Source organism: Vidua chalybeata, chromosome Z (assembly GCF_026979565.1).
Source record: "Vidua chalybeata isolate OUT-0048 chromosome Z, bVidCha1 merged haplotype, whole genome shotgun sequence".
Classification (NCBI taxonomy): Eukaryota; Metazoa; Chordata; class Aves; order Passeriformes; family Viduidae; genus Vidua; species Vidua chalybeata.
In genome coordinates this window covers 15813212-15829417 of record NC_071570.1, presented here as the reverse complement: position 1 = coordinate 15829417, position 16206 = coordinate 15813212, and the positions used below count along the sequence as shown (strand labels likewise).

Genomic DNA, 16206 nt, shown 5'->3' with positions numbered 1-16206 from the left:
ATGAATATGCAGGTCACTTTCTTGAGGAAACAACACTGGTGACAGCAGCCTCCACTACAGCTCTGACATGTTCTCTAAGCTTTTACAAGTGGCATACAACGTCTACTACCTGGAAACTGTCTTTATGAAGTATGTGGATGCCATGGCCAGAGGCATGAACCTCAACAGACCTTCAGAACACCCCCTTGTCTGCCACAGTTAGTAGCAGACAATCATAGAACTTGTTTGCAACTGACTGACCTGCTTCCTCAGGTGGTAATTGATTTTTCTAGTGAGCAGTTAGAATGAATTTTCATGAATGAAAGGATAAAAGACTTAGTCCAACAAGCATATTATTAATCTATGTTATAATAAGCCATTTCAACTGAACTGAACATTCATGAAACCTGGATTGCTCTCCCAGTGCACTACACTTAAAAAAGCAGAAAACAGAGTTCGCTTTGCAACAGAAGTATTCATTTCTCAGGAATAATATTACTTTCCCAGGAAGCCATGTTGAGAAGACATTTCTCAATTCCATGAGAATTCCAGCAGAGAAGCAGCAAAAGATACTCTAAGGGTATAACAAAATGTAACAGAAATTGTAACAGAAACTGTAACACAGCCATTGAATTTTGCTACAATATCTTACGAATTATCATTATTATTACTTAGAGAAACTTTCCAGCAAAGGCAACAAAAATAACTGTGATCTGGGCAGCGTCACTTTTATTTTGTCCTTATATTAAAAAATAAAGTGGTTACGTATGTAAAATTCAAGCAGTGTACACTCTGACAGCCAGTCACTGGTGACACAGGTCTGATTTCAACTTACAGCTTTAATATCACCTAAATCCAGGAAGGCCAGATGCAAAGGTGGGTATCCCAAGAAATGCAAAGCTCCATACAGATATGGAGTGTTAGACAAACCTAAATACATTCACACAAAATAACTGCCCTATAGAAAGCACTTTAATGGAAGATACTTTTGCATATTTGTTGATTACTAAGGAAAAAAGTGACCTTGCGATACTTCTGAAAAAGCAAAAACTCAAACATGCTAGAGATTCAACACCTGTTGCAAAGCCTGTTCTTCATGTTTCCTTAATATTTAATCAGATAATGTCTGTGGAGCACTTTGAGGATGAATAACAGACTACTCCTATCATTGCTGAGAAAATTGTGAATTCATTAAAGTCTGTGTATTCTGAGTTTATAACAGAATTCTAAACTGAATAAACAGGTCTGGATAGTTTTATCGTTCCTTTTCCTATATGTATTGTGCTTCTGACACTGGGTGAAGTAAGTACATGTGATCCCTATCACTAATAAAACTGAGTAAAAAAACCCCATCTTTTGCTGGCCAAGTGCCAAAAATGAGGGTGTTTTCATTTCAACAAAGAGCAGTAATGCAGCAAATGCAAAACTCATCTCCATCCCAATAAATTTACAAACATTATACCTAAGGAAAAAAATGACACCCCTGAAAACTTAGTCCTTTACGGCACAAACTATTCACAGAACAATAAGAGCAAAAAGCAAATGTACTTGAGGCTTCCAGAATGAAATCCCATCAGAAATACTAGTAATAAAATTACTTAACAGACTGGGACTAAAAATCATCTAGCATCAGTATAATCTGTTCAGTTTGTTCTTGTAGGCAAATGAATCTCCTCTGCCCTTCCACAGTGACCACTAGCTATGTAAGAAAAACAGCTATGAAACATTTGCTGCTTGACCACCAGATCTTAACGCTTCTTAGCCAAGGTAAGTCAGCATGACATGTTACACTTCACTGAAAAAAGGCTGAAAACTTGCCTATTTTGAAAGCTAGGAACACCTACTCTTGACGAAGTCAAATTGTGAGCTCCAGCCAAAAGGAAGACAAGTTCTGAGTTAGAATTAATTTGAGCATAGAGAGTTGCAAAGACAAGGTCAGACAGATTTACCTGGAGCTTAAACCTCTGGAGTGCAAGGTCTGTATTCTACATAGTTATCAAACATGATTTAATGCAAAATAAACAAAAAGAAAATGTAATGCTAAAACTAGCTCCTAGCTCTGACCATCATTAACTGAAACTGACAGAATAAAAGAGAAAGATTTAAAACAAAAGAAGATGAGCATTTTATTAAGAACTTTATAAAATCCCATTTTCTCTTTTGGGGATTTTTCTTACAATACTCTTTTCCCATCCCCTTTTTGCCCAGCCTCAGCCTAATTTTTAGGATCAAATTATGCCTCATAAAGCAGTGCTATTTTGGTGGTAAAGATTGCTTAATATTGAAACAATTAATTGAAAACTAACAAATTCTACTTCATTTCTTGAAGCTTTGCTACCTAATTTGCTTTGTATATTTTAGGATGCAAGCAGAAATCTATGGGTAATTGTTAGCTGGATTGTAACCAAAACTTGTTCAACCACAGAAGCACCTTATTTTTTGTAAAATGCATCACAAAACACATATTATAAGAAATCTGTTAGGACATACAAGGGAAGGGCTCTACAAGAGATTTTTTTTTTTTTTAGCAGCATTTGACATAAAAAAAAAGGTTTTGAATTAGTGCAAAAGTAGATTAAAATTTCTTCTATATTTCAAATACTTCTGTATACGTGACTTTCATGCAAATGAAGAGTGTGAAAATTACAAACATATACTATATAAAGATGTTTTTGTTATTGATATTTTCTTCAGACCACTCAGATTTTATTACTTATCAATATGCCAGTATGCAAACTTCAATCAGAAATAACAGTGTCATGTCATACTTGTTCAGTGATCTAAGCATTCATATTTTTAAAATAATATTTTTACATAATATCCAGCAATATGCAACTCTCCTTCAGATCAAGGTAAAAAGCTCATACATTCAATTCACCCAAAGGTTCCAATTTGTTTATGCCATTGTTTTTAATACACCATACAATCTAAAGGGAGAGAATAATCATAATATCATAATAATGCAAGTCAGATAACAAATAGCTACTACTTCTCTCGAAGTTAATTAAATCAGTGAAAATTCTGCTAATACTAAAAAAAATATTGAGAAAATAACTTGTTCACATTCTGGTTTAAAGAACTATCTCCCATGTGTAATAAGGCTGTTAAACATGTTTGAAGTTCCCTCTTACCTCCAGTGTCATGTACACAGTGCTAATTGCTACTTTGATTTCTCCATCTGAAATCTCCTTGAGATCCTTGAGCATAACCTCCTCAATGCTCATACCTGTTTAAGAAAATAAACAAATTTCCATATATACAATTATCTACAGCTAACAGATGCACAAACAAATTAAAAACACAGTTTATAGACATTAATGCTGAACCTTCTTGCTGTATTTCAGGATGTCGTATGAGAAAATTAACGATAACATTAATATTTCAATGCCTAATGTTTCTAGAGGGATTTTTTTTAAGAAAGGAAGAGATTTAATGGAGGATACACACTAACAACAAGTATGAAGAATTAAGTCTACTGCAACACCCGTGATCCTCTGTGAACATTGAAATTTTTAAGTGAATGTAATTCCAGCTGACGATAAAAGTATAGCTAGGCAATTTCTATGGCCTAATATGAAATCACAAATATAAAATTACTTCTGAAATAATTAATATATTGAAAAGCACCTGTGGACTACTATGGTGTTTATGAAATATTTAAAAGCAAGGAACTTAAGATATGCTGTAAACACAGCCATTCAACCTTTCTGACCTTCTTCACAAATTGCTAACACCAATGGCTTTTTCTTATGTACGTCAAATCCTTCATGAACGAAGTATATGTTTATGTACCATAGAAACATTATCATCAGCAACAATGGTGTAAAACAGGAATTGCAACCAGACATATTGGTATGTTTAAACCCAATGTATGGAAAATTCAAGTGACTAAGTTTCCGTCATTGGACACGTCTGCCTAAAATGCTGCGAAGTTTCTCAAAACAAATACATATTATATAGAGGAACATAACTACATCACATGGTTGCAACACAGACGTTATAGCCAAATGTCTATGTAAAGAATGCTGCAAGCCATCTATCTCAGTGCAGGGGAACAACTAAAACATCCACCAATCTTTAAGGCATAGCAGTTTAAGATGCACGATGTGTTTGTAGAAATGATTTTCAAGAGGGAAATAAATACCAACCTAAGTCAAAGAAATTCATCCTTTCATTACTGTTCCTGTACGGAGTCCAGCTACTGCAGCCAATTTAATAACAAGATGAACATTTACACATCTGTCATTTAAGAAATTTTGTATATAACCAATAAACTTTCTGGGGGGCTGCAACCTATTGTGCCTTAAATAACAAATTAATTCAGGCCAATAAATCATGATTTCTACCAGAAACTGAGAACTATTTTGGCTGCATTGTCCTAATATTGACTCAAATAATGAGTATATTACGTAAAATACTCAGTAGAGGTTACATCCTTCAAAGGGCTCCTGAAACTCAGTGGCATCCTACTAAAAGAAATGTCACGTGCAATATATGGATATGTTTTATGAATATACAGTAAAAAAAGGAGTTATAAGGCAAAAGAGAAAAAAGAAGAGTGCGTGATAGTGTCCTCCCCATGCCTCATGTGACTAGCAACCAGTACCACACAGACTAAACCCACTACATATACTTGTCCAAGTTTCGAATTTGATATTACAGAAAACTTCATGACAAAAGTACTAAACCATTTCCCCTAGCAACTGGCAGAACTAAGAACTGACTTCCATAAAAGCCACTTTCACCGCCACTTTCCAATCTAGACTGCATACTGATTACTTGAGTGGAGGAACTTAAGAGAATTCACGTGAATGTTTATAGACTGAACTAAATTACCCTGTAATCTCACTGAAAGAAAGGTCAAAGGAAGCAGCACCTCAAATTCCTTATCTACCAGACAGGGCAGCTGTCTCAGGCTGATGGTCTGAATTTCAATGACTACTTTCTGCATATGGGCAGACAGAGAACAAATAAAGACCCTGAGTCTGTATGGACCCTATGCTTACCTGATACATCTAACATAGAAATATCCCTAGGAATTTAATATTCATTCTTTGGTAAGAACTTGGCAGCAAATGCCAGTAAAAATTGCAAGAGTTATTACAACTATTTTTTTCAGGCATTCACAGCATCTCTTCAAAAGCCTGCTACTAAATTTTGGGTTCAGACATTGCCACTTTAGATCACTGAATATTTCTACTTGGTATTTCTTTCAGAAGAAAGGACCAGAATTGCAACTTTCCCGCCGCTTCCTTAATTTGAGACTGATGTCAAATTGACTTCACCTGTACAAAGCCCTTAGTAAATCTGTATCATAACACAAAATCTACTTCCACACAACATCGGCAATTGCAACACAATTTCTGCCCATGGCCTGACACATTTTTTATGTCCATATGAATCAACATAAATTCGTGATAAGCACACATTTGCAAAAGCAATATATAAAATAAATTGTTAACTTTACCTGTTACAATACAAGACTATTTATGAGCTAAGCTGTTCCTCAAAAGAAATCACAATTCCATGCTTTATTATGTAAGAAAATTAATTTAAAATTAATATACTACATTTAACTTTCAATGAAGATAGCAGGCTGCACCTATTTTCAACACACAGAATAAAACAGTATTCTGATACAACTACATAAATAGATTTGTAACAGGTCTGAAAAATGGAAGGAAGTTGCACTACCTTGGGCGTTAAATTGAGTCTCCTGGAGAACAGAGATAATTTCCTCTCGTGGGGGAAGATCTGGAAACTTTTCCTCCAAGACTGACAGTACTTTCTCCTGCTGCTCTGTCATTCTGTTAACTTCCAAAGACATGCACTTGAAGAGGATGCTCCCTGAAACATTGAAAGACAAAAAATCAATGTCTCCTATAGATATCAAAGAAACAAGACATTTTACTTTTTTGCTTCCCAAACCCAATCCTTCTTGGAGGTTGTTTCTACTGAGAGTTCACTTAGAGTTTCACATGGAAACATCCTCCTAACATGAAGCTCCTAAATCAGAACTGTCTGCCTCTTCAGTGCCTCTGCTACAGCGAACTAGCTGGTCCCAATACTGCCATGGTGTGCAGCATGCACCTGTACACTAACATGGCTCTGTAGCACAGCCAGCAGCAGCCAATGGCACACCTAACCTCCTTATATTTTCCTCTCTCCAGGCATTAGACCAAGTGCTGCTGTGTTTTGAAACATAAATCCACATTGTCAACCTTCCTTCTATAGATGTGTAATTGAACACCTAAAATGGAGGACGTAAGGAGGACAAAAGGAAGAAATACTTTACTGTGAGGATGGTGAGCCACCAGAACAGGCTGCCCAGAGAATATGGAGATGCCCCACCCCTGGAAGTGCTCAAGGCCACATTGGATCAGGCTCTGAGCAGTCTTCCTCTGGACTAGAGAAAGGTATACCTGCTCATGGCAGTGGTGTTTGAACTGAATGATCTTGAAGTCATTGGTCATTCTGGTGTAACTAACTCTCGGTAATTCTTGTCAACGGACACACCAAAAAAACACCAATTCAAATAATCAAAATTTTAAAACTTAAGATAAACACCACACAGTAAATAGCTTCATAGTGATTGAATTGTCTTATGATACAGAAGTGAGAGTCATGTCTTTTCTGACAAATATGTGCTGCACATTAAGTCACCCCTTTCATTCCCTGGAGACTGGGATGCCATTTATCAATATACCCAAAGATAGTGTTTGCTTCCAATCACTCACAGTAAATTCAGGATAATAAAATCTTATACTTCAGCCTTGAAATAATTTATTACTTTACTGTGCACAAGAATTTCAAACAAGTGTATGATTTCATTGCATCATGCTGGGTCAATGAGCAATGAAGGACAATAAGTGAGTAAGACAGTTACTGCAAAACAAGGCTTCAGCACAGAGCAAAAAAGAGTAAATGAAAAACCTTGACACTGCCACCCTCAATCTTACCAGATGAGCTAGGATCCAAACATCTATTATATATTCATTTTCCTTTTCTCCAACAATATCATCATATGAAATAACAGGTAGCATTTCTTCAAAATTCACAAACCACTTACAACAAAAAATAATTATGCCATGCTAAGTAAACACACCCTTATTAAACAAATTCTGTGTGGATTAAACAATAAATAATGCTTAACAAGCGAAAAGCTGCTCCCCATCAGATACTAATTTCTGAAATTAAATACAAATACATGAAGTTCCATTCTGTGTTTCTGTTACGGATATTGTAACTGCCAATATTAATTTAATTCACAGCAGCTCTTTATGTCAATCTTTCAATCACTTTAAGACAATGCTTCTGGCTCTGTTTGATAGTATTAAAAAAATAAATACACAGAGCATGAAAATCATGTATACTGATCCAGATTGATATTTGTAAATCTAGGTACACAACGTAACAAGCAGATTTAAGACTTCTACAGGTAAATAACTGATATATGAAGTATCCAGATATCTACACCCATTATCAAGACCTGGTTTTCAGTCCCTCTAATAGGAGGAAAGATTCTCAACCAGATAATTAATCTAAAAATATCCCTTTGTTCTTGAACTCCATAGCAGATAACAATGCTTATGCTACGTAAATACTCTTGAGATACATTCTAAAGCTTCCACTTTTCTAGGAAACAGTGGTGACCAGAAGGATTGAGACACCCCACAACATGCTTTCAGTCAGCACAGAGCTGCATCTGGATAAATGGCAGCTCAGGGACCAGGCTGCCTGAAGTATTTTAGGAACAGCAATTTTCTGCTTTTTCTTCATCCTCCAGAAACAGAGAGGGAAATTGCTCATGCACACACAAAGGAAATGGAGACTCCAGCAAAAGTGCTGGATCTGCAACATGTGGTCAAATTCACCACACCTACTGGAGCAAGGCTGCAGTATATCCCATAAAGCCCCCCAGTAGTATTAGGATGAGTTACGCAGTCTGTCCATCTGCACAGAACCTCAGATACACAACGTATGAAACTTTTACCACAGCTGTGTGTGCTTCAGGGAATGGAATATTAGGGTAAAACCAAGAAGAGAAAACCCTAATACAAATATACAGGAAAATGCAGAAGAACAAGAGATGTGAGTTGTATACCCACCCAAGCTCACCAGTTTGGAAGTCAACATGAAGTAACCTTCACTCACGACAGGCAGACACCTTAGAAAGGTTTCTAAAAGGCTCTGGTTTTGTCACTAGTCACACCAAAACTGTAGTGCTTGCAACTGATAACTTTTCTACTAGGATGAAAGCCAGAAAAGGATCATTCTCAAATTACTAGGGTGTCAGCAAGATCAACATTTACTTGTCCTTTAATGCTATGATCATTCTTCAACACTCTCCTCATCACCAGGGAAGAAAGGCACACCTCTTCTCCCCCAGGCATCCTCAGAATTCCTGTGAGGGCTAAGATTCCAGGCAGTTTAGAAGAAGAGTTCACTTAAGTTACTTTTGCTTGACCAAAGGTCAGTAGTCTATTTAGTTATGTGCTGTCTTATAAATACCTGCTGTAAAAGCAATATATGGTCTCAGAAATCTCCTGCAGATTTTACTGAGTGTTGGTGCAACTCCCCAAGGATTTCTGAAAGCATAATGGTGGCTGCTGTCTGCTTACAAGCAGAGAAAAAAAATATATAATAGGCAATACAAGATTCAATATTATTTCTTGTGTACATCACACTTTACTACATTTTTTTTCTGAAGAGGTCACTAGAAAACAGGCTAAGACTCTTTAAAAATGTGCATTTTATTATTTTTTTGCAAAGCAGTTTGGAAGCAAAGCATTAGTTTTGCCAAAAGCAATTGCTGTGCATTAATATTAAACATGATCTAATGAAGGCAGAAGTCGTTTTGGGAAAACATTAAGAACAGCACAAGCATCTCCTGAATTATAAGTTTATGGCTGAGAGAAACAGTACAATGAAAATATAGGCATTTCTCCTGTCAAGGTTTTGTTCCATAACATGTAAAAATAAAGGATAGGGAAAAGGGGAAAACCAACAGTCCCTTATGGAAAGTACACTTCAACTCTTCTCACACACCACCCCCCCAAAAAAAACCTGCAAACCAAAATCTTAAATATATCCAAGTAAGCAATATTTACTGTAATTAACAGGAAATGCAATGAAGCTGGAATAAAACATAACTGGGGAAAAGAGAGGAAGAGCACTGCCTCCAAAAAAACTGCTTCCATATATTAAAAAGAAGTGTCAGTCCAAATAAGTGCAGTGTTTGGTGCAGGTCAAAATTATCCTTTCTTCCAGGTATCAGGTATATATATTAAGGATGCATCATTGCAGGAGCATGTGAACCATCTGATCAATGTACAAGACAGAACAAAAAAAAAAAAAAAAAATACTGGCCCAAAGTCCTTAAAAGGGCATTTCTTAACATTTGTCTGGGTGGCTAGAATAACAAACTAATCTTCTCTACTGAAAGTCAGACTGCCCCAACAGGGCATGAAAAGACCTCAACCATGCAGTTCATCACTAGCAAAAGCAGATTCACATTAAAAAAATTGCTGACACTTTTGCTGGAAATCTGTCTATATTTACATGTTGTGGTTTGCACCTTTTGGCATCCTTCAAGGCCTTATACAAATAAACATAAGGAGGCATTTTTGAGAGTGCATTGACCCAAGATACCTGACAGTGAGTGCTTGGAATAACATCCTTGCCAGCTGGCTGCAACAGAGAATGTAATGATTCAGCAGTTTAATGGATCTTGAGTTTGGCAACAGTCCCCTTATAAATATCTCTTGGGAAATAAAATAACACAGGCCCAGGACTTTGGCAGGTTCTGTAATTGTTTGCTTCTGGCACAAATCCAGGGACAGCACAAGCTCTAACTTAAGGCAAATATGGCTGTACAGCACTGATTCTCCAAGCAGGAGAAAGCCTAAGGGTAGAATTAACTTGTATAATGTCTGATAAGGAGATAAAGATACCAGAAAAGCATTCACCTAAAAAAAATAAATTAATCTTTAAATATAATAATGCCTAAAAAAATCAGTAATGTTCAGTTTCACAGAAAATGTCTTTTCTCTTGACATTTTTTTTAATATAGACAAGCAGGTAAAGTTTGCTCAAAGGTGCAATTTATATACATAAACATCTGCCTTTTTATTGAAATTTAAAAACTGCTAACAGACTTCAAGAAAAAAGAAGTTTCAAAAACAGTCAACAAATTAAGCTGTCTTGGTCACCACATGATAATTATTAAAGCATGAGACTTTCTTCTATCTTAAAAGTCTCTTAGCAAAATACTCACTGGAAAGTCAGAAAGCTAAAGAAGGCCTCCTAACTCAGAGACTCAGATAACAACATCTCTTAGCATTTTTATGAAAATAAAATCCTAATTCTTAGGACTCTAACTTTTACTTTGGCCTTCTGTTCTGAACTTCACCTGAAATTCAGACAAACTAACCATATACAGATTTACACTGGAAGTAACATAACAAAATATGAAAAAGACAATACAGCCTTTTTGCAGACTCTATATCTGTCCCTGTGCTGCTGGGAGAAGTATAAAGGCACCAAATCTCAAGTGCAGCTGTGTTTTGTTCCCTAGGCTTTGCCAGTCACTTCTCATACCATGCAGAAGAAGGTATGCAGGGACTTTTTATCCACTAAGTTCCTCCAATTTGCTATATCAAATATAATAATCAAAATGTAATTACTCATTGATTAAAAAAAAATCAAAAATTAGCTACTATATTCCCCAAAACTGAAAGTGCTATCTCTAACGCAAACACTAATAAACACACTTTATTTTAATCTGGATACATATTAGAGGCACAAATCATGCTGACACATCCACATATAGTATTCAAACGTGTTCTTGAACAGTATTCAGACCTCTCCATCTGACTCTCTGCCAACAAACAAGTATCCTGATATTCCCAAAAACCCATCTTTTGTTCTGCCTCCAAAACCAACTATTATGCTTGGTCATTTGCTTAGATTCCTGGTGAGCTACTCAACAGAAATTTGGAGCTTACAAAAACATTTCATGGCAGGTTAACTAAAGCTTGTTAGCATGGAAAGATACTGTAAGGTCAGGCTAAATGCTGTGCTACTGTTAATACTTATTCTGTGGAATATTTCAAAAAAATTAATATTTTTGACTTCTTACAACATGTCTATTAGTTATCACAGTGATGAGTACAATGATTTACCAAGATTCTAGTTACTTCTCAAGTCTAAATGTAGACAAGTTATCATAATCCTCATTAAACATGCCCACGTTATTTTCTTAAAAGGACATTTAGCAGTTTCACATCATTAAAACTTAAAACCTACAAAATTTGTTGAACACTTAAAATTCAGTAAGTAACTTAAAAGCAGTGACTGTTCTTTTCAACACTAGTTTTATTTCCAACTGGAAAGTTCTGTGCAGCAAATAAACCAAGAAAATGAATATAAATTATGAACTTCCAAGACAGAGAAGAAAATACTTATGATTGTTGAAGCCCACCCCCACTTTGTACTCTGCTGGGCATACACTACAAAAGAAAAGGAGAGAATAATGAAGACTCGGTAACAGTGTTTTTAAACAGCAAAAGTTTTGCATCACGCCATTAAAATATCATTCCATAAAAAAGTACAACCATTGGGAGGGAGAAGCTTTAACTTGTAAATATTAGATTCCAATCCATATTGTTGTCCACAATGCCCCTGGAATCAACGAACTGCACAGCTTTTCCAGCTACCCAGCTGGTAAGTCGACAGCTTCATTTAATATTCTTGTCTAGTGATACAGCAAAGACCTCTCATGCCTATTTTTAAATGCACATTTTTAATATTCAATATAATGTTACTCTTTAACAAACTCTTTACTCCCTGCTTCTTTTATGAAGCTTCCTGTGGTCTCTAAAGGGATTGTTAACCAAAGAATGGATCACACTCTTTCTGCATGAGCAAATTCAGAAACACTCCATTAAACCTTTCAGTATTTAATATAAAGAGTAATCTCTCACCTCTGAGGAGATAAGCCAGTTGCTGAGTGATTAACTCTGGTGCCTTTTGAAGAATCTCTTTTACGACGAAAGAGGAAGAACATGCTTGTAACTCCAGGCTCCTGTCACATTGCTCATCTGGATTGATGACTTTGACAACAGCTGATTCCAAAGTTTTATCCTCACTATCAAGCAAATTCAGAAATTATACATATATTTATCTTTATAGCTACATAGATAACTCAGTGAGAAAGTGCAACACATTTTTTTTAAATTCTGGACTACAACAGCATTGTTATAGCTACCTGAAATCTGCTATAAAGCCAAAAGATGTCACAGACATCCTAAATCCGTGATTCTTAAATTAAGTGTTCAGAGCTCTTTAACTGCTTGACTGCTTGATACATCACTAAGTACAACATTTCCCTCATCAAAATCTATTAAAAACTATTGGAAAAAAATATTTTTACATGTGCTGAAAATAGTCTTCTCTATATAGAGGAGATTTAGGATTTTCCCAACTGAATATTCTGAAAACTTACTTCTTTTTTTTTTTTTTTTTTTGCGTTTAGATTATTTTAAGTTTCTGTTTACAATAGCAGTAACCAAGCCAAACTAATTTTAATAATAAAATACTAATTGTAATTTTTTGGAAGGAAGAAACACAGGAAGTGACAGTAATAAATAAAAAGCAGATCTTGCAGATAATTTTTGCTCTGAGGAGTGAATGATGCACTGAGCTGAGGCACTTAACAAATCTATGAACAGCTATGAAATTCCCATCTATTTCTTTCTTCAGATTTTCCCTACTTTCAGTCTAATCTATAAACTTCTCAGAGTACAATGGGGCCATAGGATGATACTTGTCTTAAATGAAGCTCTAAGGACAGCTGGAAGTAAACAGCATCCTTCACTATGGGCAAGACAGGCAGACCATTATAAAGAGGCTCTTCATAAAAGATTCACAACGGCCTTGTAGATAGTCCCTCTTAAGGATGGGTATGGGACCATGGTCTTCCAGAGATCAACTCTGAGCTTTTTGAAAGGCTGTAGTTGGTAAGGACCACTATAATTCATCAGTCAATAGCACATATCCAAGTGTCTGGGCACCTGCAAATCAATATAAGATTCTCAAAGGAAAGCTAACTAAGAAGCAGGAAAAGAACTCTGATCTCTTATCTCCTGGCCACAGGAAACTTCCAGACTACTTAACTAAATTAAAACATCTAATCTAAAACGTGTGAAAACTCAAGGTTCTTAAAAGTGGAAGTTCCATTAAAAGCAATACAAAGATGACCATTCACCTTGTTACACTTATTCAACATAAAGGGAGACAAAATGCATTTTAGTTTCCTTTTTTTGGGTCTGTGTTAACATAGCAATATCAATACAGAAAAAACGTTATTTTTGAAACAGCTCAAACTCACATAAGCCACCTTACCATACAAAAAACACAATACCTTGCCAGCATGTTGCTGTTTACAAGCGTTAAAGACAATTTCCCTTCAGCATTCAGCTGATGCAAATTGATTTCATCTCGGAAGATATGGACTGACTCTGGGATTTTCAGCTCTTCCAAAATAAATTTTGTCTCAGTGAAGTAGCTGAAGTCTTTTCTTGGTATGTTCAACACAGGTAAGCAGAGAACATCAGGAGGACTGACCTGTAAAACAGGTGTGCATTTGTGAGAATTGAACCTGTCTTTCATCAGGATGGTATTTTAACAGAGTAAGCAATTAGAAACAGACTGGATTTTCTGCTTGGGGTTTTCTCTCCTTTACTTAGTTAAAATAAAAAAAAAAAAAAAAAAAAAAAAAAAAAAAAAAAAAAAAAAAATAGGTATTTCACTTTTTTTCCTTCATCTGTCACTGTTTGACTCCTACACAGTACCTGGGAAACCAGGAGAGGAGAAGGATAAGGAATGAAGCACAAGACTGATTTTCTCATGTTATTCAATAAGCCATCTAATAGCCACTCATTCATTTTTGTATGGAAATAAATGTTGATTATTTATCTTTTAAAAACTCACATTCAATAATAACAAAATCATTGTTTTTACAGCAATTGACTTAACAATAAGATGTCTGTAACAACCTGGAACAAGTGAATTAAGATCACTCAGTCCAATTTTTCCATTACCTTGTCTAGAAAGTAAGCATAGGCCAGGGTAGAAATAAGTGAATCCAAATCACAGGGTTTATTCCCAAGAACAACATGGACTTTTTCCAAGCGTTTGCTCCTGTTCTGTAACATATTAGAAGACAATTGCTATGAGAGGAAATGATGAGAAAAAGTCAAATGAGAAAAGTTCAAAGGACAAGTTAAATATCAGGCTTTGTATTCAGTTGTAGCATTTTTCACTGCTGATTGAAGGAAAGGACTTCCTGCCCACAAGAAGAACATTCTTTGTCTTCAGAGCACCCCAAAAAGCCAAAAACAAAATTTCACAAGACACCATAGTTTAGAACCCAATGAGGTCTGAATCTGACAAAAGTCTCTTTCACAGCAAAGTAACAGACAAGCAGCAACTTCACGTATACATGGAAAAGCTTTTCAAAAGACCTCACAAATCCATTTAGAAAAACAGTCCAAAAGAGTGTAGAAATACAAAAAACAAAATACACAGCAAATAATATGTAGCAAGTTGTAATTTTAATTTTACCCTTTTTTCTTCACTTAGCTGAAATCAGTAAATAGACAAAGTAACTGCCTTTCATCCTGAATCTTCAGAAGCTGAACACAGCTGAAGTACTATGAGTTTTGAATTGTTCTCACTTAATAAAACTGAGAGCCTTCCAAACAAGATGAAAAAAGAAGAGAAACCTACTGTATGAAAAAGCAAAGTACTGAAAGGAAGGACCTACCTTCTTCATAATTACACACACAAAATATATGATGAAGTTTTTCTCTTGTGCACATCATTACTGTCAACTTAGCTGCATGGAAACATTACAGTTTATTTCTTTTCAATGCTTCTTAATTGGTGAAACATATGTGATTGATGCTAAGAGACTTGTTTCAGAAACAAACACATGAAAGTAAACATTTTTGTTGTTGGCATGTACAGGCTGATGTACTTTCTGCTATTTTTAATTGGAATTCTGGGTACCAAAATTTTAATCCTTCAACAGAAACATATAATTTTTACATTACCCTTAATAATTATAAATGTGCAATTTTTCTTAACCTAACCTTTTTTCTCTATTTCTAGTCTTAGGTCTACCTGGACATAAGGAATAAACTTAGGTTCTCTTTCCCTTAATGGAACACAGCCATCAAAATACATTTGGGTAATAAATCCAGGACAGAGTCTCCATTCCCTATATTCACTCCATTCCCAGGAAAGACAATTTACTGAAGAATATAATAACTGGAACAGATACATTCATTTATGCTCTAAGTCTTCACTAGCAACAAACTGTCTCCATTAACTCTTTTCACTATAATTCTTGTAACATGTTCTTCTACAGCATGCATTTCTGATTGATTTGCCACGATGAAGAACAAAAATAAAGCTCATGTCTTTCCTGTGCTGAGACCCCAGAGCTGGATGCTGCCCTGCAGGTGGGCTCTCACCAGAGCAGAGCAGAGGGGCAGAATCCCCTCCCACCCCTGCTGCCCACGGTGGATGCAGCCTAGGACACAAATGGCTTTCTGGGATGTATGTACACATTGCCAGGTTACAATGAACTTTTTCTCCACAAACACCCACAAGTCTTTCTCCTGAGGGCTGGTCTCAGTCCCTCTCTACCCAGTCTGTGTTTGTACTCGGCATTGCCCTGGCCCAGGTGCAAGACCTTGCATTTGGCCTTGTGGTTCATGAGGTTCACCCAGGCCTATCTCTCAAGCCTGCCAAGGTCCCTCTGTAGGGTAGTGACAGTGACTAGCAATACCTTTTCCCCCACTTTTCCTGCTTTTCTCTTCACTAAGCAGAATTTGTTTCTCTTCTCCTTCCCCTCCTGCAGATCCAAAATACACTATTTCACCAATATTTCATTTCCCCATGTGCAGCTAAATGAATGGCTTTTTAGCATCTTACTATTATTTAGTAATAATAACCCTCCAAATACTCTCCATACCCATTGTCCATAAATGCATCCCTGAAGTATGCCATCCAAGCATATTGCTTATCTTACATGTCTGAGACTCCTTCCTCTTTCACCAACTAGTTTGCTTAGTCTACTGCATGCTAATCAGCCATCTTCAGGAAAAGCAGGCTCGTGGGTGTAAGGTTTCCTCTCATAGGTCTTTCTAAACAAAAACC

At 36.1% G+C, this 16206-nt stretch overlaps 1 protein-coding gene across 1 annotated transcript in view; it reads right to left on the bottom strand.

Annotated features, from left to right (window-relative positions):
- Window positions 1-16206, bottom strand: part of PRUNE2 (prune homolog 2 with BCH domain) — a 146504-nt gene that overhangs the window by 104727 nt on the left and 25571 nt on the right. The window contains exons 2-6 of the mRNA XM_053932473.1: window positions 14082-14186; window positions 13403-13605; window positions 11964-12127; window positions 5674-5826; window positions 3111-3205 (exon numbers count right to left, since the gene is read on the bottom strand). Coding sequence (XP_053788448.1) covers window positions 3111-3205; window positions 5674-5826; window positions 11964-12127; window positions 13403-13605; window positions 14082-14186 — 720 coding nt within the window. The remainder of the gene's footprint in view (window positions 1-3110; window positions 3206-5673; window positions 5827-11963; window positions 12128-13402; window positions 13606-14081; window positions 14187-16206) is intronic.